This window comes from Odontesthes bonariensis, chromosome 15 (genome assembly GCF_027942865.1).
Source record: "Odontesthes bonariensis isolate fOdoBon6 chromosome 15, fOdoBon6.hap1, whole genome shotgun sequence".
Taxonomy (NCBI): Eukaryota; Metazoa; Chordata; class Actinopteri; order Atheriniformes; family Atherinopsidae; genus Odontesthes; species Odontesthes bonariensis.
Genome location: NC_134520.1, coordinates 33,762,830 through 33,783,883, shown reverse-complemented (window position 1 = coordinate 33,783,883; position 21,054 = coordinate 33,762,830). Strand labels below are relative to the sequence as shown.

The following is a 21,054-nucleotide window of genomic DNA, read 5'->3' as shown; positions in this document are numbered from 1 at the left end:
ATGTGCTTATGATTGAGATCTGAGCTGCCCTGTGTGTGGGCTGGTTTAACTAGATTTACGAGGTCGGGCTATACAGGAGGAAGCTCTTTTGAGAACAAAATGTTGTATTCTGCAAGTTTAAGAGGCTATTTGAGTCTAAAAACATGGGATTAATGCTTCATTTCCACAACAGGAAGTCTATTTATTCCTGTGTTTTCAAATTTTCACATGGAAGACTTTAATGTGTAAACCTAATGCTTGTATTAAGTCAACATTGGTATAGAAGTGACGTGTGCTTGTGCTTGTGAGTCTTTGGACTCTCAGTACGGTGACGTTCACAGCCGAGACGGTTAGACTTCAACCATTTAACTGGACCCCTGTTCTCGTCCCAGTACATGCAAGCGAATATATATATTCCATTATCATGTTATCGACATGTTGCTGCTTTTATCCGTCTCAGTGGAAGATCGTCATACATGAGAGAGACATTGTCTAAGTTACTTAAAGGAGCAGTGATGGATGGCATTAGGGGGGTGACCCTGGGACGCCAGTGATCACCGTCTAGCCTCTTGGAGGTGTTGATGGCCCAACTAGATGAAACACTGATGAAAGGAGGTTCCCAATGACATGTTGGTCAGCATTGCTCACTGATCTATATTATAGGGATTATAGGGAATTATTCACTGAGTCCGGTCCATTTTTTTCTTGTGTTTACCTTAAAAGTTACTTAAATGACAATTTTATCAAATGATTCTGAGGTTCTAAGATCAAGCTTTTATAGAACAAAGCAACGGTCTGGGTATGCTTTGGTGTTAATGGGCTGATATTTAGTCACAGTCTCTGATGTGTTTGCCCTCTGACAAAAGAACCGGAAAGATACGTAATTGAGAATTTAGTGTTTTTACTAAAAGTATTAAACCCATTGAATATGTACGGTGCTCCTAGCTGAGCCGGAAGGTGAAGCTCTCGATTTACCGGTCAGTCTACGTTCCTACCTTCACCTGTGGTCACGAGCTGTGGGTAGGGACCGAAAGAACGAGGTCGCGGATACAAGCGGCTGAAATGAGTTTCCTCCGCAGGGTGTCTGGGCTCTCTCTTAGAGATAGGGTGAGAAGCTCGGTCACCCGGGAGGGGCTCGGAGTAGAACCGCTGCACCTCCGCATCGAGAGGAGTCAGATGAGTTGATCTGGTTAGGATGCCTCCTGGAAGCCTCCCTGGTGAGGTGTTCCGGGCCCGTCCCACTGGGAGGAGACCCCAGGGAAGACCCAGGACACATTGGGGAGACTACGTCTCTCAGCTGGCCTAGGAACGCCTCGGGGTCCCTGGAAGAGCTGGAGGAAGTGGCCGGGGACGGGGAAGTCTGGGCTTCTCTGCTCAAGCTGCTGCCCCGTGACCCAACCCCGGAGAAGAGACAGATAAGGGATGGATGGTGCTCCTAGGCTCATTTGAGGCGGACTGATTCGACCCCCAAACAGTAGTCTTGGTTCAGCTTTCAAATCTCTTCTTTCTCATTTCAGTCAGACTTGTATTTAAAAAGTCCAGTTTTGGTCTAACCCTACCGATAAACAACTTCCAGATAACGGTCCGGTTTAGATAACAACTAACCTACCTTTCCTTTGTACGACGTGTTGCCTATTTTCTGGTTCCATTCGCACATCTCAGAATTGCACGTGAAAACTGCTAAATTGATCCTTTTGCTGTTGCTATAATGAAGTTTTCATCCATCCAAAAATAAAGGGTGTACTCTGTAAAGGTGGAAATACAGGCCGAACACACATATGTGGAAACTAGGCCTTCGGATCAGGGTTAGAATTATGCATTAATTTATGCTGACCCTACGAGTTGCCCTGGCTCTCTGTTTTGTGGAGGTGTTTAGGGCCTTGCAAAAGGGCCAAAGGGAGAATTAGGATTGATGAGGGGATACAACAAAGAAGCAGAAGAAGCATGGAGAACACACTACAACAAACGGGCTCTCGTCATTGGGAAAATAAACGCAGCTGACCTGGAACCTTTACCTCTGGAAACCCTCCGTCTGCTCTGTTGCTGGGATCATTTCTCCATCTCTGTAACTGCTGCTGTAGGCCGTTTTCTTTTTTTTAAATCAAAAACTTTCTGAGTGGAAATAAAGCTGCTGCCTGAGGACAGGAAACAGCAGGAACAAACTTTAAGGAAATATTGACCTGTAACTGCCGGACTGACTTATTTGAAAGATGGATGAGCCTATTCTTGGACTTGATTGTTCATTTAATTTCCTTTTGTTTGCACGTAGACTGATATCCTGCCGCTGTGCGGCTTACCTAATTGGTCCGTCTTCAAACAGATGCACGTTAGCAAATCCTGTTTACTTAGCCCCAAAGCAGCTGCATGCAAGAGTACCACCCTGTTCACACATGAGTGTGGCAGCCTCACCAATACGGGACACAGGAGCTGCTCGAGTTGGCAGTTTTATGCAGTTAAAATATTAGTTTTATGTATTGTTTGATATTCCTTCCACATGTTACATTACATTACGGTCATTTTGCAGACGCTTTTATCCAAAACGACTTATTATAAGTGTGTTCCACATCGGTAGGCAAAAAAACTTCAGGACACAAGAAATCATAAGTGCATCACTGTGTTCGAAACCGCATACTACTCATACTACTCATACTACTCATACTACTCATACTGACTTTTTTCCCAGATGCATACTAGATTCTCTGAAATGTTGGGTATGCATCATGAGGTTACTACTCATACTCAAACTACCCAAGATGCAACATAACTTGACGTCGCCGATCGTCATTTCCTGTCAAAACGGCAGTTTCAAGCTAGCTACAACGAGGGTAGGTTCACTTCCTGTTTTCAAAACAAAAGCAGCAATTGTATCCTAATGGCTTTCCCTATGATAAAAGGCAACGGGTATTTTATTTTGTGAAAATAACAGGAAGTGCGTTGCTCACTGCGGCTAGCTTTAGTAGCGCCGAATTCGTGGGAGCAAAATTGTAAACAGCCGGTATTTTGTCAGGATGTTGGGGATCTAAACGACTACTTTCTCACCTGAAAATATTTCAAATGTTGCTAAAGTTTACAGAGTTTAGAGCTTAAGGGAAATCAGCTTCAGCTGCGTTGCCAGGTTTAACAGTTCCCCCTTTAGGAAACACCATTAAGCCTTAATTAATACTTAATAAAAATACTTAATACTGTGCAGTATTCGCTTTGTGTTATTTGAAAAAATTCATTGTTATTGTTACCATATTGTTATAAGCTACTGTGTGAGTGCGAGCCGCCAATTAAAGCGTGAGGAGCCACGCAATGAGAATCTCTGCATTTACGCATAATGTTTGAGTTTTATTAACTCGGGAACATGAAGGGTCCCAGTTTAACCTAACCACGGTGTATTTTCACTGCTACACGTTTTAGCAACTTTAGCTAAACAAGCTGACAGACCTTTTCAAAATGACCCAAATTGGATGTTATTGCATTTGTTCAGTAAATACGGAAACAGGCACATATTGATTCAGACTGTATGCTGATGCTGCTCCATCTGCGCGACATTTCCCAGCATATCACAGACTTTTCTTAGTAAAACCCCACAGAGTGCTGCCAGATTCTGAGAAAACATTGGTCCTGGTTAACTTTAGCCATAAACTGGAGTTCACTTGGGCAGAGCGGTAGAAAAATAAGCCCTGAATGTTGTGTTTGATATGAAAGGAATCATCTGCTCTCAGTTTATTATCCAACAGTTCTATTAGAAAATAATCTCCGTGACTCAGCGTTTTATTCCTCTTTTTATTTTGCCCTGTGTCTGAGGCTCATCCAGCAGAGACAATTACCCTGAATGACCTGAAAAGTGTTATTAGCAGCTATCAGCGCTCATTAAAACACTCCTCGCGTTGCACGTGGAGTCGCTACATTTGGGGAAAAGCCAGGTTGAACAGGTGGTCAGTGCTGTGAAATGGATGCTGGTGCAATTCCTCAGCCGCAGCAGTTTCCACGCACGGCTCGAGTGTTTTTTTAATTACATGCATTCCTTTTCTCCTCTTATAAAGCGAGGTGCAGCAGTGGTAATTTAAATCGTGTCCCTGTTTTGTCCTGGCTGAAAGCACCAGGGACGGTGTGATATGGACTCAGTGAAGCAGCCGCATCAGACAGAAATAGACGAGCTTATTAGAGATAAGTGCTCTCTGTTGTAGTGTTGTGCACACTCTTTGCTAGGCAAACGCTGCGTGAAAGCTTTGAAATTGCTGCTGTAATCATGTCTGTGGAGGTCAATCACGCAGCCTATTAGGCTTTGAAGGGCTTAAATTGTGTATTTGTAGCCAGTTAACATTACAGCAGATGATAACTTGCTCATTAAACTAGCTTTCCGTGCTGCGATCAAATCATGATCAAAGTGATTCATTTTTTTTCCCCCGTCTTACATAAGAAGATATTCTGGGAACAGAAGTGTGCGGTTTTGTGTTTCATCAACAGGTTGTTAATTACTCAGGATAGAATAAGGCTTTTATGAAGAAAATAAATTGATAATTTCTTTTTCTTTAGCTTGTGCTGCTGCCTCTGCCCAGTTTTAACCATAATTCCCATGTTCTTTAAGTGTGGGGAGTTCTATAAGTGGGGCGCTTGCTTCTTCAAAACCAGGGCAGAAAAAGGTAAAATTCCCCATCGCTCTTTCTCTGCTGCTGTTTCTTGAAGCTCTTGCAGATAAACTGACATCACATCAGGATAGATGTGGAAAGTAAACCATCATTTTTATTTTTATATTCATTTGTTTATTCCATCCATCCATCCATCCATCATCTTCCGCTGGTCCAGGGGATCGGGTCGCGGGGGCAGCAGCTTGAGCAAAGAGACCCAGACGTCCCTGTCCCCGACCACTTCCTCCAGCTCTTCTGGGGGGACCCCGAGGCGTTCCCAGGCCAGCCGAGAGACATAGTCTCTCCAACGTGTCCTGGGTCTTCCCCGGGGCCTCCTCCCAGTGGGACGGGCCTGGCACGAAAGCCGGACGAGAATCGATAAGGAACCTAATCGATATCGATGATGGAACTAGATTCGCTAAATTCCTAACAATTCCCATCCCTACTCATTGCTGCCCACCAGCGTGAAGGGAACAAATCGGTCCTCCTCAGTTTAACGGGAACATAAAGGCTGAACACCAGGGGGCCGAGGTAATAACAGAAAACTGCAAAAGATTAGTGGAAGTAACCAGAATGCTCTTGGAAAAGTTGGAGTGTGAAGCAATGTTTGCAAGTTATAAGATTTTCTGTTGATCTCATCAATCCGTAGTTTGATTATTCTGATTTCTAAATTTGCAAAGAAGGCTCGAAGCTTCAGACGTGTGTGATTGTGGACCGCTCGTCTCCCACGTTTCCATCAGTCAACACACAGACCATAAATCAGGATGGTTGTGTTGCAGCCGGCACAGGAAGGAGCTGATTGAGCCGCCTCCCGCTGTTGTTAAGGCTCTTTGACTATTTTAAAGTGATTGTGATGAGGTCCTGAGCTCTTCTGCGCTCTATTATCCCTCCAATCAGTCTTGAAGCATTCATAAAGTTGAATTGTCAGCATGCAGGCAGAAAGATGTTAACTTCTTTATTTTCGCTCCGGTTGCTGTTGAATTGTGAAAATCTTGACTGATGAACTCAGCGATTAATGCTCGTCAGTGTCCTGCTGTCTGCAAAGCAGCAAAGTAAAGACGATTTGAAACACTTAGGAATGCAACAAGTGATTTATTTGTGGTTTGGCATTTGGAAAAATTCAATGGGAAAATCGATTGAAAAGCACTTAACGAGTCCCAAAATGCATTGTGAAAATGCCATAAAAGCTGTATCTTAAACGGGACCTTGATAAAAAAAATGACATAGCTGTTTACAGCACACCTGTCTTCTCCATTTTGCGACTCGCAGAGGTGCAAAATTCAATGGGAAAATCGATTGAAAAGCACTTAACGAGCCCCAAAATGCATTTTGAAAACGCCAATAAATCACTGGACAAAAGTGCCAGTGATTCATGCAACAACTTGATTGTTGGGAGTTTTCCTTGTAATTGAAATGCAACTAAATCAGAGAAAACCAATAATAAAATCAATCTTAAGTAAGTCCAGAGTTGGAGACCAGTAAAATCTCCTGATAGGAGAGATCGTGTCCGTTGGAAATTAATGGAAAAAAAACAGACATCTACTTCCAGGTTTAATTTAGACCCGATTAAAAGCAAACACAGCAGCTGTGTTAAAGGCTCAGGCCTTTTCTGTATCATATCAGACAGGAATTTAAAGGTGTCATTGGTCAGCGAAATGTAGCCTTTTTAGTGTATTTAAGATAGTCTGGACGTCTGCTATCATGGCTTAAGTTCAGCTTCATCTACCCTGTCTTGTCTCGGTGGTATTCTTTTGTTTTCTACAGAAATAGTTTTTTCTATAAAAGATTTGTTCAGTTCTGAGCAGCTTTAAAGTGAATATCTGCTCTGAGCACCTTTCTCCTCCAGCACAGCCTGAACCCTCTCAGATGAGCTTTCTGTCCTTTCTTTAAGGAGTCTTCAGGAATAGTTCTCCAGGCTTCTTGAAGGACATCCCAAAGCTCTTCTTTGGATGTGGGCTGCCTTTTGTTGCGTTCTCTGCCAACATGATCCCACACTGCTTCAGTAATGTTGAGCTCCGGGCTCTGGGGAGGATTCATCCCTCCATCAGACCTGCTGCCACTGATTTTCAGTCCACTTCTTGTGTCCTTTGGCACAGCTCAGCCTTTTCTCCCTGTTTCCCTTCCTTAAGAACGGCTTCTTGACAGCCACCCTTCCATGGAGCCCATTTCTGATGAGGCTTGGGCCAACAGCAGATGGATCAGCTGAAGGTCCAGATGCATCTCTCAGCTCCTGTGTCAGGTCTTTGCTGGATGTTTTCCTCTTTCTTAAGGACATCACTTTCAGATCCTGTTCATCTGCTGTAGATAGTTCTTTAGGCCTGACACTTCTTCTTCTGTCCTCCACTTGTCCAGTTTCCTCAAATGTTTTAAGGGCACACTGCACACCATGCTGAGATATGCCAAGTTTTCAGCTAACAGCTCTTTGGGAATCACCTTGTTGCTGCAGAAATCCTGTTTTCTGTCTGTCACACTGTGTTATCTTTGCTGTTTTTCATAGATGCAGCTAAAGAAATGGGAACAAATGATGTGTCTCTGTGACAGGCTGCTGGGAACAAAGTGCCTAAAGATCCAGTTTAAAACGGCTTCTTTGCTAAGTTGTCTGTTCTGTGTGGACACACTTTGTGTTTGTACTTGAATGATTCATAGGTCAGAGTTAACTGGCTTAACAAACCAAAGCACAGCTCTGTTAATGGTCGTGTTCAAGGACTGGAGTGAGTGGAAAAAGCAGCCAAATAAAAACTTTGAAAGATATTCAGAAAGCCTTGACAACACAGCTTTAAAAGATAAGAAGAAAATGTTGATACTTTGAAGGAAAATATAAGATTAAATACATCATCACTCTTTGTAAAAAAGTTTCTAAGGAGTCAAAAGGAATTTGCTGTTATTCTGTGACTCTGTTGATATAAATCCAGCTGGAAATTAAATCGTGTGTGTTTGTCTTTTCTTTGCAGTACGAATTCAAGGTGAAAAACATCAAGAAGAAGAAAGTGAACATTGTGGTGTCTGTCGACGGTGTCAAGGTTAACCTGAGGAAAAAGAAAAAAGTGAGTCTCTTCTTTCATTTCTCCTCTCTTTGTGTTTTTTGATTTGTTTGACGTTTCATTTCAAATTGGTTAGATTTGTTTTCAGATGGGGAGCATGTTGCTCGGCTCGCCCGACGCCCCCCTCACTCACAGAAAACTTAAGGCCACCTCGTGTTCGCTTGAAGCGGTGACCTTTCAGATTCCTCAAGTAAAGTTTCTCCGGAAAAGCTCCCAGCGACAGATCCAGTGACCTTTTTGGTCAGGCAGTTAGCTGAGCTTCCCTGTGAGGCCCAGACGCACGCCTCTGTGCTTCAGCTCCGCTGAGCACCGGCAGTTTGCATATCAACAAGGTTTTATGTGTGTTACTCATTTTGGATATATTCCATATTGGAAACTTTCCATGGGAATTATGGGAACTAATGGGAATTTAGGAGAACTAACTGGGAATATATTATATCCAAGCATAAATATAAACAGAAGTCATAAGAAAACATCCATACAAAATGTTTTCAACAGATATTACAACAGATTTATTTGTAAGTAGAGTAGAACACGTTCTAATTACTTGTTTCATGGATGAACAAAAACAGGAGTGTTGGGTTCAATATTACCCATCCCCTAACCCCACTCATTCAAAAATGAATTCCCTTAAATTCCCTTAAATTCCCTTAAATTCCCATGGAAAGTTTCCGTCTTTGAAAATTCCGGGAATTTTGCAACCCTAGTTACTCAAAGGTTCTGCACCATCTGAGGGAAATGTTCGGTCATTGTTCTCAGATTGATCAGATGCACCTCATGTGTTGCTATTAGCTCTTGATTACAGCTGAATAATATAGTATTTAAGACGGCTTGTGGTGTAAATTTCTGTCGGTTACATGCTGACATCCCACCAGTCTGAAATTGCCGAAATGGCAACACTTCATTTTTCTATTTTCAAGTATTTTTTTTTTTTTTTTATGCCTTTATTGGATAGGACAGTGGAGAGAGACAGGAAACAGGGGGCAGAGAGAGGGGGAACAACGTGCAGCAAAGGGCCTTCCGATGCGGGACTCGAACCGGGGCCAGCTGCAGCGAGGACTGTAGCCTCTGTACATGGGGCGCCTGCTCAACCCACTACGCTACGGACCACCCTAACACGTTTTCTATCAAACATCCTGTCATGGGGCGGTCTGTGGCGTAGTGGGGTGCAGCGGGCACAGGTTTGAGTCCTGCATCTGACGTCCCTTTGCTGCTTGTTGTTCCCCCTCTCTCTGCCCCCTGCTTCCTGCCTCTCTCCACTGTCCTATCTAATAAAGGCATAAAAAGTAAGGCCAAAAATAATTAAAAAAAACTTTTATCTTTTTTAAACATCCCGCCTTTCCAACAGATCCTTTAAGAGCCTATTTTTTTTATTTCTTTACCCAAAGCATTTTGCACTAATGATATGCCGGCGCAAACACGCCCTAAAGTTAGGCAGTTGCCCTTGTTTTGCGTCTGAATGAGTAAAGGGGTAATAGTAAAAGTAAATATTTTTGCGGCTTTTCTCCACATTAAAACACAATAGATTGGTCAGATAATGAAAACAGCAGACGACCTGAAAGCCTCAGATTTTACGTCATTTTAAAGCAGAGGAACCTCGCAAACCAACTTTAATAACCTATGATCAAAATCCCCTGAAATTTCAAATATCGAAATACAGGTATTAATGTAAATGTAAGAGGGCTGGGCGACTCGTTATTATCGCGTTAACTTGTTAATTATTTAACGCCGATAAATATTTTATCGCGCATTAACGCATTAAAATGAAAAATAAACTAGTAGGTAAAATCACCGTTACAGGTGCTCCTCGGTCTGTGTTTGAAGCTCATGGAGCTAACCGGCGCTACTTCCTGTTTTACTTGTTTCAACATAAAAGCACGTATTTCAAAATAAATTTTTAAAAAAAACTCCTGCATTTACAGCCAAGTTGAATTGTCTTCTCAGCGTAGTAGTTCCAGTCTAAAATATCACTTAAAGGCAAAACACACAACTGATAGCAGCAAGTCATTCAAGGAAACAGACAGTGGAGCGAGGCTTCTACATAAAAACTACAGAAAGATGCTGATGTTAAAAGTGTGTTTGCACAACAAATGTTATGGCACTTTCATTCATATGGCAGCACATTTAAAAAAAAAACTAAATGCTAAAAGCTATACACTACTTTTGGATTCTGCGTACAAATGCAATTAATAGTGATTAATCAGGGAAATCATGTGATTAATTAGATTAAACATTTTAATCGTTGCCCAGCCCTAAAATGTAATGTTAATGTCAGTGAGCTGTCACAGCAGCCAGCTCCTTAAATGGTCGGACTGGCGGTTTGCTCCCCTTCTGTCAGGTGGTTGATTAAAAATAGTGTTTTTATTATGTGTGCATGTGAAAACGGTGGGTTTCTGGGATATCTTTTGAACAAGAGACTGTAGTCAAACCAGTCTGGGTGAGCTCAGATTGGTTTCCTGTGTAACCTGTGCTGATGGATCGATAATCTTCTTAATTAGATGGCAAACAGAGGTGATAATGGAGGGTGTTGGGGGAGGACAAAAGGCTGGAGGGTGATCGAAGCCACTGAAAGAGTGGAAAGGAAAAGATGAGAAACGAGTGGGAAGAAACTGAGAAACTGCAGCTGGGCCTCATGGATACGGCAGTCTTGGATATTCTCTGATTTATTAGATTCTACAGCAACAAAGAATCCAAAAGAAAAGCTAAAAGGACGCTCAGAATCTATGGTACCGCGTTAAAAACAAAGCCCACCTGTCAGCCACGTGTCCCACCCTGCACATGGATGCTAAAGTGCTGGAAAGCGACAGGTGTTGTGCAGCTTCCCCTCCGGTTAGTGGGGAACCGAGCTGTCTGTTCGCTGTGCATGAAAGAAAATGGCAGAAAATTATTTCCAGATCGCCGCTCTGCTCTAATAAAATCCTGATTTTTTTTATTTATTTATTTATTTATTTATTTTTTTTTTTATAACAGTAGCCTCTTCTGATGCATCTGGAATTCTGTTCATAGATCCCGACTTTCTCATTGGACGTTTTTCATGCCTCTTTTATCCTTTCAGGGCTCCGTTATGTCAATTTTCAGTTCAGGTAAACTTTTAAAGAATATTCAAGGCAGCCAAGCTTTTCATGCATTAGCACGAATCCGACATTATTTGACAACATCACGCAGCATTTGAGGAACGTAAAGCAAAACTATGTTGCTGTGAAAACACTGAAGTTTGCTGGCAGGAAATTTTTAATGATGATTTACTAATTTACTCAGCGATTTACTTAGCGATATACTAATCTCACGATACGATCCACAATATTCAGCCAACGATTCGATACAATACCATTCGATTCGATACCATTCTATTCGATACGTTACGATACCATTCGATACGATACCATTCGATTCGATGCCATTCGATACCATTCTATTCGATACAATTGCATTCAATACCATTCGATTCGATACCATTCGATTCGATACCATTCTATTTGATACGTTATGATACCATTCGATACGATACCATTCGATTCGATGCCATTCGATACCATTCTATTCGATACAATTGCATTCGATACCATTCGATTCGATACCATTCGACACGATACCATTTGATCCGATTCGATACCATTCGATACGATACCATTCGAGTCGATACCATTCGAGTCGATACCATTCGATACGATTCGATTCGATACCATTCGATTCGATACCATTCGATTCGATACCATTCGATACGATACCATTCGAGTCGATACCATTCGATACGATTCGATTCGATACCATTCGAGTCGATACCATTCGATACGATTCGATTCGATACCATTCCATTTGATACCATTCGATTCGATACCATTCGATACGATACCATTCGAGTCGATACCATTCGATACCATTCGAGTCGATACCATTCGATACGATTCGATTCGATACCATTCGAGTCGATACCATTCGATACGATTCGATTCGATACCATTCGAGTCGATACCATTCGATACGATTCGATTCGATACCATTCGATACGATACCATTCGAGTCGATACCATTCGAGTCGATACGATTCGATACCATTCGATTCGATACCATTCGATTCGATACCATTCCATACGATACCATTCGATCCGATTCGATACCATTCCATACGATACCATTCGATCCGATTCGATACCATTCGATACGATACCATTCGATACGATACCATTCGAGTCGATGCCATTCGATACCATTCTATTCGATACGATTCCATTCGATTTGATACCATTCGATACGATACAATACCATTCGATACCATTCGATTCGATACCATTCGATATGATACCATTCGATACGATACCATTCGATATGATACGATTAGATTCAATGCGATACCATACGATACCATTCGATTCGATACGATTCCATTCCATTCGATACCATTCGATACGATACCATTCGATATGATTCGATACCATTCGATTCGATACCATTCGCTACCATTCGATGCGATTCGATTTGATACTATACCATTCGATTCGATACACAATTCTCTGGGGGAAAAAAGGGACAGTGTGATTTGACATGTAGCTGATTGGACTGGTGGTCCGACCTTTGAACCGGAAGGACAACACCACCAGACAAACAGAAACAAACGAACACGTCACAAACGTGAGAGCTGTGCACTTTATATAACATTTTTTTATCACTGTTTTGTATTATGTGACCCCCTGGCATTGTATTGTATTATATTAATGTTCTGTGTTTTCACTAATTGTAACGTCTGACTTTTCAATAAAGTTAGCTTTTTTTTTTAAATAAGGAAAAAGAAAAATGGATACTTTATCGGGAAACAAAATATCTAAATATATCGCAGTATCGATAAATTGCTCAGCCCTAGCTAATACGGTGTATTTATGTGACCTGCTTTATTTGACTGCTGCACATTAGTGGTCTTAAATATGATGCATTTAAACATGCTACTCAGGACGTGCATTGGCCCACAATGATCTACATATATTACGGCTGCAACTAACGACTATTTTAATAGTGGACTAATCAGATAATTATCAATTTGTTCTTAAATTTAGCGTGAAGTTGCTTTAATTATGTGGCAAATGATAATAAACACAAGAAAGATGGGTACTTCAATGAAAAATGCATCTTTTATTCAACTTTGCTGCTGATTCATACAAAAAGTAAATAAAAATGTCCTAGATCTAAAACCAATTAGGCACAGTGCTCGGTCAGTGTAGTATTCTTTTCTCTCGGCAGAGATTGTAATAAAGTGAGATGTCTCACTCTGTTGGAAAAACACGTCTGGTGACAATAGTCGAAAATGGAATTCCATTGTCGACTATTTCTATTATTAATTTCTGTCGACAACGCGGACGAATCGTTGCAGCCCTACTATATATATGAGGACAAATAGCCAAATCAAAGTGAAATCAGTTTCATTATTACCATTCCACTGCCAAGATTTTGAAGCTCTAAAAATAAGCCAAAAAAGTCTGTATGGGATAAATAAGGCTGAGTGTAAAAGATAATCGTCATGCTGGAATTAAAGGGCGATTTGCCTTCAGCTGTTTTTCTTTTTCTCATTTTGCTCTTTGTTCCAAAGATCTGAAATGTCAACTGTGACAGTCGGGGATGTATTTCCATGTGACTACGGACTGGAGATGGGAGTGATTGAATGACTTGAGTTAACAAAGCGCTCTGTGGACACAGAAATCAATACGAATAATTCCTGTGTGGCCATGCGTTGACATTCTGATTGTGACCTTAAACTGAAAGAGTGATTTAATGAAATGGACAAACAAAAGAAGCAAAAAGGAAAGACTCTGGGGCTTCTCTGCAAGAAATGTATGAAAAATGAGTTTGCTTTGCTTTCTGTGATGAGAATTATAGTTTGGTTTTGTTTGCAGAAGAAGGAGTGGACATGGGACGAGAGCAAGATGATGGTGATGCAGGACCCCATTTACAGGTGAGGTGGTCTGACTTTCTCTCATCACAACATTCCCATTCTTTAGCTCATCTTCAGGTGCCAGTTATAGTGGTTTTTACTGCTTTATCCAACGAATATTAATCCAAACTTGATTAAAAATACCGTGGGGGCATAGAGATTTCTGACGCATTGCATGAACATTTTGGAGGAAGAGGGAGGGTTTGACTTTGGCTTTTTCTCTCATGTTTTGCTGTATGCTCGTAGACTTAATCAGGTCTATTCTGGGTCTGCTCCCATCCTGCTTTCTGCCCTCCATCAGTCAGAGGAGCACAGAAGCCTGTAACCTTCGCTCTCAGGATCTTTTTTTTTACGCTCTGTTCCAAAAGTCAGAACTGAACTGGGGGAAAAAAAGGCGCTCAGGTTTGCAAAAACTACAAAAAGACTCTTTTAAGAGGTTGTTGGAGGCGGACACATCTGGCTGCAGATGTTTTGACTGATGCACTAAATTTTCATCTCATGATTCTTTTTTTTTTTTAATGTATTGAATTCTAGTGTTGCGTTTTTTTTGTGTGGGTGTTTGTATGAAACTGTTCGGTGCACTGCTGCCTGTCTTGGACACTCTGGGAAAAAGAGAATTTTAATCTCCGTGAGGTTTTTCCTGGTTAAATAACTAAAAATTGAAGTGAGGAACCTTCTTTGGCTGTGATGGTTCTCAGTTTTGGGTGTGAATCTCTCTTAAAAGAGTTATTAGCTTTAACGTCAGCTGTCAGAAAAGACTCGGCTGACTGTTTAATAGTTAAGGTGTGGGTCTGCTCTGAATTATGTATTCGTCCCAGCATCCCGTTGCCTGGACTTTCTTAACTGGACACAACAGAAATAATCAATTTGTTTCCGAGGTGGCGTCGGTTCAGTACAAGCACTCAGGTTTTTCCCATTCTTAACATCTGAAGCCAACCCTGCTGGGTTTAGTTTGGTATTTCAAAAGATAATCTGTGAGACATAAAACTTGGGCTAAAAGGCTCAAAGGGTCTGTCCAGCTCTCAGATCTAGTCATTCAAATGTATTCTCATCTGACCACTTTCTGCTTCCTGAGATAAAAGTTGAGCAGAAAAGTCTGTAATGTTTTAATGTTTTCGATGTTTTCATAGGAATTATTTATAAATGTGTGTACAGAAAGCTGTTCTCCCCACAGCATGGAGCGCACTAACAGATCGATAATTCCCAGATCGATAACTTACATCGAAAACTTTGTGGTGAGGCAGAAATCAAACTACATCCTTCTTTTCATCAAAACAAACCGTTCTCTGGGCTGAGAAATTGCTCTTGTATTGAGTGTTGACGTTAAATGTTTATCACTTTGAGCCGTTCCACATCTATGATCAATTTTAAAAGCTCTTTTTTGAGAAATCCTGTTCGAATAAGCAGAAAACAACCAGATCATCTCTTTGGTGGAGGTCAAAATCCGTCTTACAGTAAATAAAGTGGCTAACCTTGCTAGCTGTAGCAGTAATTGTTATTGACGAGCAATTGAGCTGCGTCTCTTGTTTGGGACTATTGGCATCTCCGTGACCCACCTGACTTCCGCATTCCTTTCTTTCTTTTATTGCCGTTTCTTTTCTGAATGATTCCCATTATCGTTGATACTTTGTTTATCGAGTGTTTTCTACGTGGATGATTATGTTCTGTAATTTGCAAAAGCCACAGCTGTGTGGATAAGACGTGTTTGTGGCACAACGTCCTACCACTCTCTCTGTATTAAAATGACATTATCAGCAAGTAGCTACACTTGTTTAATGACAAAATGACAGTTACTCTGTGTGCATCTCTTTGTTTCTGCATCTGCTGCTAACTTGCAACTATTCTGCTAAAACTATTTCCTCCTGGGATCAATAGACTCACTGTCTGCATCTAAATATAGAGCCGGAGTGTTTATGGTACAACTGGAGGAAAAAGCTTCGCCATGTTTCCATTTGCTGCTTTAGATTGTAAAGCAGATGGCTGAGAAAGTCCGCTGAAGCTGTGAGATCAGCATTAACAAAGGTTAGAGCGGATGGAAGAGGAGACCGAGAAGGCGTAATTAATGGAGGGATCCCCTGAGAAAAGCATTACAAGGATTCGTACAAGTGGGAGGGTATTCGTTAACGAGGTCCGGATCGACGTGCCGATGCTCAGTTCCGTCTCACACGGCCGTAACCATCCGGGGGCGTAAATCCTTTAATTTGAACTCGCACCCACAGTCTGTTGTTGTGCTGCACAGACAAATAAACACACAGAGCCCAGAGGCAGCCTGGAGGAATTTGGTGGCTCAGACAAATCTGCTGAGAAGAAAAAAATTGGGGCCTTTTTGGAAGTCCAAGTCTTTAGTGCGACGACATTTTTCTCTGAACACGGCTGATCAAATAAAGAATCTGTCCAAAGGAAGTTGAATTCATACTCTGCATTGAATGAGTCGTGCTTCATCTTCCTGCTCTCTCTACACGTGCACACACACGTGCACACTCTCCCTCCCAGGCGGGCGCTGCTCAGAAGCGCATCCAGGAGCCCAGTTGTTGGTTTGGGCTTTTTTGGAAATGATTCTGTCAGAAAGATGGATTTCTGCATTCGCTTCTGTGAGCTGGGGAACTCTGAGACGCTTTGTTATTATCCCTGCCTTGTGCATTGTTTCTAACATTGCAGTTTCTGACATTGCAGTCGTAAATTTCACCGCAGAACGGGGCAGGGGGGGACGCTTTGATGGGCACGCCTCATCCAGCAGTCGCTGTCATCTGCTGAGCTGACTCTGAAAGGTTCTGGTAACGTCCCATCAGTCACGGTTCATTGTGCAGACGCTCCCCTCCAACTACTGACTGTGCGGTCGATACTGGAGGCCTGAGAATGAACAGCAGGTTCCGAAGTGAAAGCGTGTTGTTAGGGAGGACTTTTCATCATGAGTCCAGCTGAGAAACGAGTTCTCAGTGCTTTCTTCTTCTTCTGTTGTAATGGCAAACAGCTCACAGGCGCATTACTGAGTGTGTTACACAGTAAGTGTTGCACTTCCAGTTTACTTCCCACTTACCTTTACCCATTCTTAGTAACTGCATGTGATTTAATAAGGAAACGGTTATTCTGTTGCTCTCTAAATCTTTAGTATTTTCATGCAGGTGCCTTTCATTATAATATAGTTAGCTATGGCTGTGTTCGAAACCGCATACTTCTCCTACTACTCCTACTAACTTTTTGAGTTAGTAAGCGAGTTTGAGAAAGCGAGAAGTTCCCGGATGCATACTAGATTCTCTGAAATGTTGGGTATGCATCATGAGGTTACTACTCATACTCAAACTACCCAAGATGCAACGTAACGTGACGTCACCGATCGTCATTTCCTGCAGTGTTAATTTCGTCAGCATTTTTTAATTTAGTCTTAGTCTTAGTCACAATGTCGAAAATCAATTTTAGTCTTAGTCAAATTTTAGTAATTTTAGTCAACACTGTACATAATAGAACTTCTCCACACACTGCTTCTCTTTTTAACATATATCACACTGTACAGAATAAAAAACTTCTCCACACACACACACACACACACACACATTAGCTAGTTACCGGTAGGTTTATCATGAAGTGGCTTTACAACTATACCCAATCAATTTCAACACAACGTGCATCTAAGTTCGACTACTTTTCGGTCAGTATTTGCCACTCATAGTAGCTAGCTCTGGTCTGGCGAATCTACTACCATATTTTACTCGCCAAAATATTCTGATCAACACAACACAGGCAGACGTGTATTTGTCATTATCCCACTGTCCGAACACACTACGCTAACTGTTATGATTCTGACACACTTCTGATCATGTTAACGTTGAGTGCTGTTCACCATGCTTGTCGGAAAATAACCAATTCAATATAATGACCAGTCATGACCAATGTTTCCAAAAGCTTCTGTGCGTAAAAGCTTCTCTCTCCAATTGTTTTGATATGGGCGACAAATAACACCCTCAGTGTGACGCTGTCAGAGCTAGTTAGCTAACTAATGTTCTGTGGGACAGGCGCCGTGCAGGGACAAACAGGGCAACAGCGCGTAATCTTACAAATTAATTATAAACAATTACATTTTTTAATGTCCATTCGTCCATGGCTTGTAAATTTCGTCTTGTCTTAGTCTCGTTAACGAAAATAATTTTTTATTTTCGTCATATTTTTATTTTCTGGAAGCAATTTTGTGCGTCATCGTCACGGGAAAAAGGGGCGTTGACGAAATATTTTCGTCATCGTCCTGGTTGACGAAATTAACACTGATTTCCTGTCAAAACGGCAGTTTCAAGCTAGCTACAACGAGGGTAGGTTCACTTCCTGTTTTCAAAACAAAAGCACCAATTGTATGGTAATGGCTTTCCCTATGATAAAAGGCAACGGGTATTTTATTTTGTGAAAATAACCGGAAGTGCGTTGCTCACTGCGGCTAGCTTTAGTAGCGCCGAATTCGTGTGAACAAAATTGTAAACAGCCGGTATTTTGTCAGGTTTTCAACACGTTGGGGATCTAAACGACTACTTTCTCACCTGAAAATGTTTCAAATGTTGCTAAAGTTTACAGAGTTTAGAGCTTAAGGAAAATCAGCTTCAGGCTGGCTGATTTCGGCTCGGGCAGGAGCGAAATGCATTGTGGGTAAACGCTCTGCACACTGTCTGATCGATGAGTATGCAGCATGGAAGTATGTAGTATGTAGTATGCCTTTTTGAACACAGCCTATGACTTTGCTAGAAGATTCACAAAAAATTAAACTGATTTGGGATTTGTATCCTGCTGATTATGTCAAATCTGACTTGTGTCATGTGGGCGCAGGTGATCATGGTCAGAAAACCTGAGGAGGTGGGAGCTGGATTGAGAAAATGGTCCCACAAAGTCCTCCGCTTCATTCCTCTGATCATGAATCGCTTGCTTATCAAGTTATTCTAAAGACGTACACGACCTACAGTTCAATACAGTTGCTTAAATGGCGGGCAGATGTTGGTTTTGCAGCATCCGAGTGTAAAAGAGAAGGCTTCCCAGGGAATTCCCCACGTGAGAAAACTGAGAAAACATTGTGCAAATGTAACCTTTTGGTATTAAATTTGAATAATTCGTTTCATAAGCTAATATGATAAATATTCATGCATATCTTTTCAAATGCAAGGATGGAAATGCACATCAAAGAGCCTGGATGGTTTTAAACATTCCCGTGAGGGTTTCTCAGATGCTCAGTGGCTGGACGCTGTGTGGCTGAATCATTTCGGAGGATTTACTGAACGCTTTGCATATTTCTTTTGTGCGTTCCTTTTCATCTTCTGCTGCCTTTTAGCTGGAGCTGCTGGCCCGCTGCCACTGAAGCTGTCCACCACCTCACGGTCATGTGGGGGGGTAAGGCTGCAATGATCGCATTAAGTCTCACATCTAGACACTTTCTCTTATTCTAACTGCAAATTTGACTTGCATACAGAGAAGTGTGTGCTTCTCAAATGCTTCGTAATGGATGATTTTAAAGCACCTGTGTACACAGTTGAAGCACTTTGTAAACTACAAAGATTTTCCGTATTTCCAGAGATGATTCGGCCGTGAATATTCAGCTTCACTTCAGCTATTCTTTTCTTCTAAGACAAAGTAAATCACAGAATCTTATTCGCTTGTTTATGAGCAAATATTTTATTCACCACCAACACGTAGAGAAGTTTTTAATCTTAAAACTATATCCTTCTGACTCACACCAACCTTTGTTGTGCGCCTTCCCCGGAGCGTCCAGGAGCCGACATTTCAGGATCAGGACTGAGCTCTGAGAAAAAAGGCCAGCTACGCAGTTAGCTTAAATGTTGCAATAAGTAAGCTAACAGCTAATTAGCTCTGTTGGTGAAATAATAATGATATATAGTAGCTGCTTTACAGCTATTATTTAACAGTAATAATGCGTAAAGACACGGGACAAGAACACACATCAGATAGGATGTTACTGCTGGACTGAGCTCTGAGAAAAAAGGCCGGCTACGCAGTTAGCTTAAATGTTGCTATCAGTAAGCTAACAGCTAATTAGCTCTGTTGGTGAAATAATAATGTTATATAGTAGCTTTGCAGCTACTATTTAACAGTAATAATGCGTAAAGACATGGGACAAGAACAAACATCAGATAGGATGTTATTGCTGGACTGAGAAAAAAGGCCAGCTACGCAGTTAGCTTAAATGTTGCTATCAGTAAGCTAACAGCTAATTAGCTCTGTTGGTGAAATGGACCACTTTGATGTCTTTTTTTTGCCTTTTTTTGTGGCCCAAAGTTACAGAATTTGACTTTTGTTTTGATGAGAGTTGAGAGTTTCTGAGGAGTTCAGTCTCAGATTAAAGACAGAAGTAGAATCATGAAGCCAGAGATGCTAATAGCATTCATAAGTCCACGGTGAAGCGCACCTCTGAGGGTTTATTTAAAACCGCTATTCATAATGTGCCCTAACACTCGCTCTTAATGAGCTGCGTACTGTCCAAGATGATGGAGTACACCACAAATGCTGTGTCCATTTTTTTATATTGTTTCCAGCTGAGTGAGCAGAATGATCTCTTAGAATTACACACCAAGCCTGCTGTGGAGAAGCTTTGTGTCGGCAATTTGCATGAGAGATGAGACTCTTTCGATATTTGGATATATAGAATGGATGTTTGGAAGGATTTTTCTTTCATTTTGAACATAGTAAGTCTTGCTGTGTAAGTGGAAATGTCTCTTAAGAGCCTCTGAGTCAGATTGAAGAGAGCAATCCAAAAAAGATGGACTTTAATTTCATAATTCATAATCTATTTAGTCAAAGTATGAGTTTGCATTAGCTCCTTAAACAACTCAAACTCCTGCTTAATGCGATTCCGTCGTCAAGGACAATATTTCTAATTGTTATAAACTGCAGTGCAAAGCATTTAGATGATCTATATATGAGAGGAAATGCAATTTACTGTTCATATCGGAGTTTTCATTAGAGCAGAATCTCGTGAAAAGAAGATGAAGCGAGAAACTTCAGACTCTGTGGGTAGCCCTCCTTCCGGTTATTTTGTGGCTACAGTTATTCAGAAAGGACGATAAATAGTTGTTTTAGAGCAGGCTTTTAGCATTTGTTGGAATACCTCCTCAGTTAAAATGAGGTGGGTGCATTCAGCTTGGTGCCATTTGCCAATAATGTCATTAGCTGTCACTGTATCTCACACACGGGACCTTTAACAACAGTTTGAATCAGTAACTTTTCCCAGGAGGGGGCGAAATGCATTAGTTTTGCAGATGTTCACGGAGAAACTTTGCTTATTTCGTTGAGAAAAGTTCAAATTAAAACCTCAAAGCGATAAATAAGTGGTTTATGGTTTAATCTGGGAATAAAATGACTTAATGACACCTCTTTGCTGTCTTGGGCTAGCTTCACACAAGCTGTTTCTCATGTGCAGGACGTCATGATTTGTTTTAATTTTCACCAGATTAGGGGATCCACACCGGCTTTATGGCACAGCCACATGCTGTCTGCTGGTTTTCCGTACAGA

The 21,054-nt window shown here is 41.4% G+C and overlaps 1 protein-coding gene across 2 annotated transcripts in view; it reads left to right on the top strand.

Moving 5' to 3' along the window:
* The window catches only part of LOC142400811 (carboxyl-terminal PDZ ligand of neuronal nitric oxide synthase protein-like), a 236,963-nt gene that overhangs the window by 64,661 nt on the left and 151,248 nt on the right, over positions 1 to 21,054 (top strand). For both annotated transcript variants that reach the window (XM_075486033.1, XM_075486034.1), the window contains exons 3-4: positions 7,547 to 7,639; positions 13,519 to 13,577. In XM_075486033.1, coding sequence (XP_075342148.1) covers positions 7,547 to 7,639; positions 13,519 to 13,577 — 152 coding nt within the window. The remainder of the gene's footprint in view (positions 1 to 7,546; positions 7,640 to 13,518; positions 13,578 to 21,054) is intronic.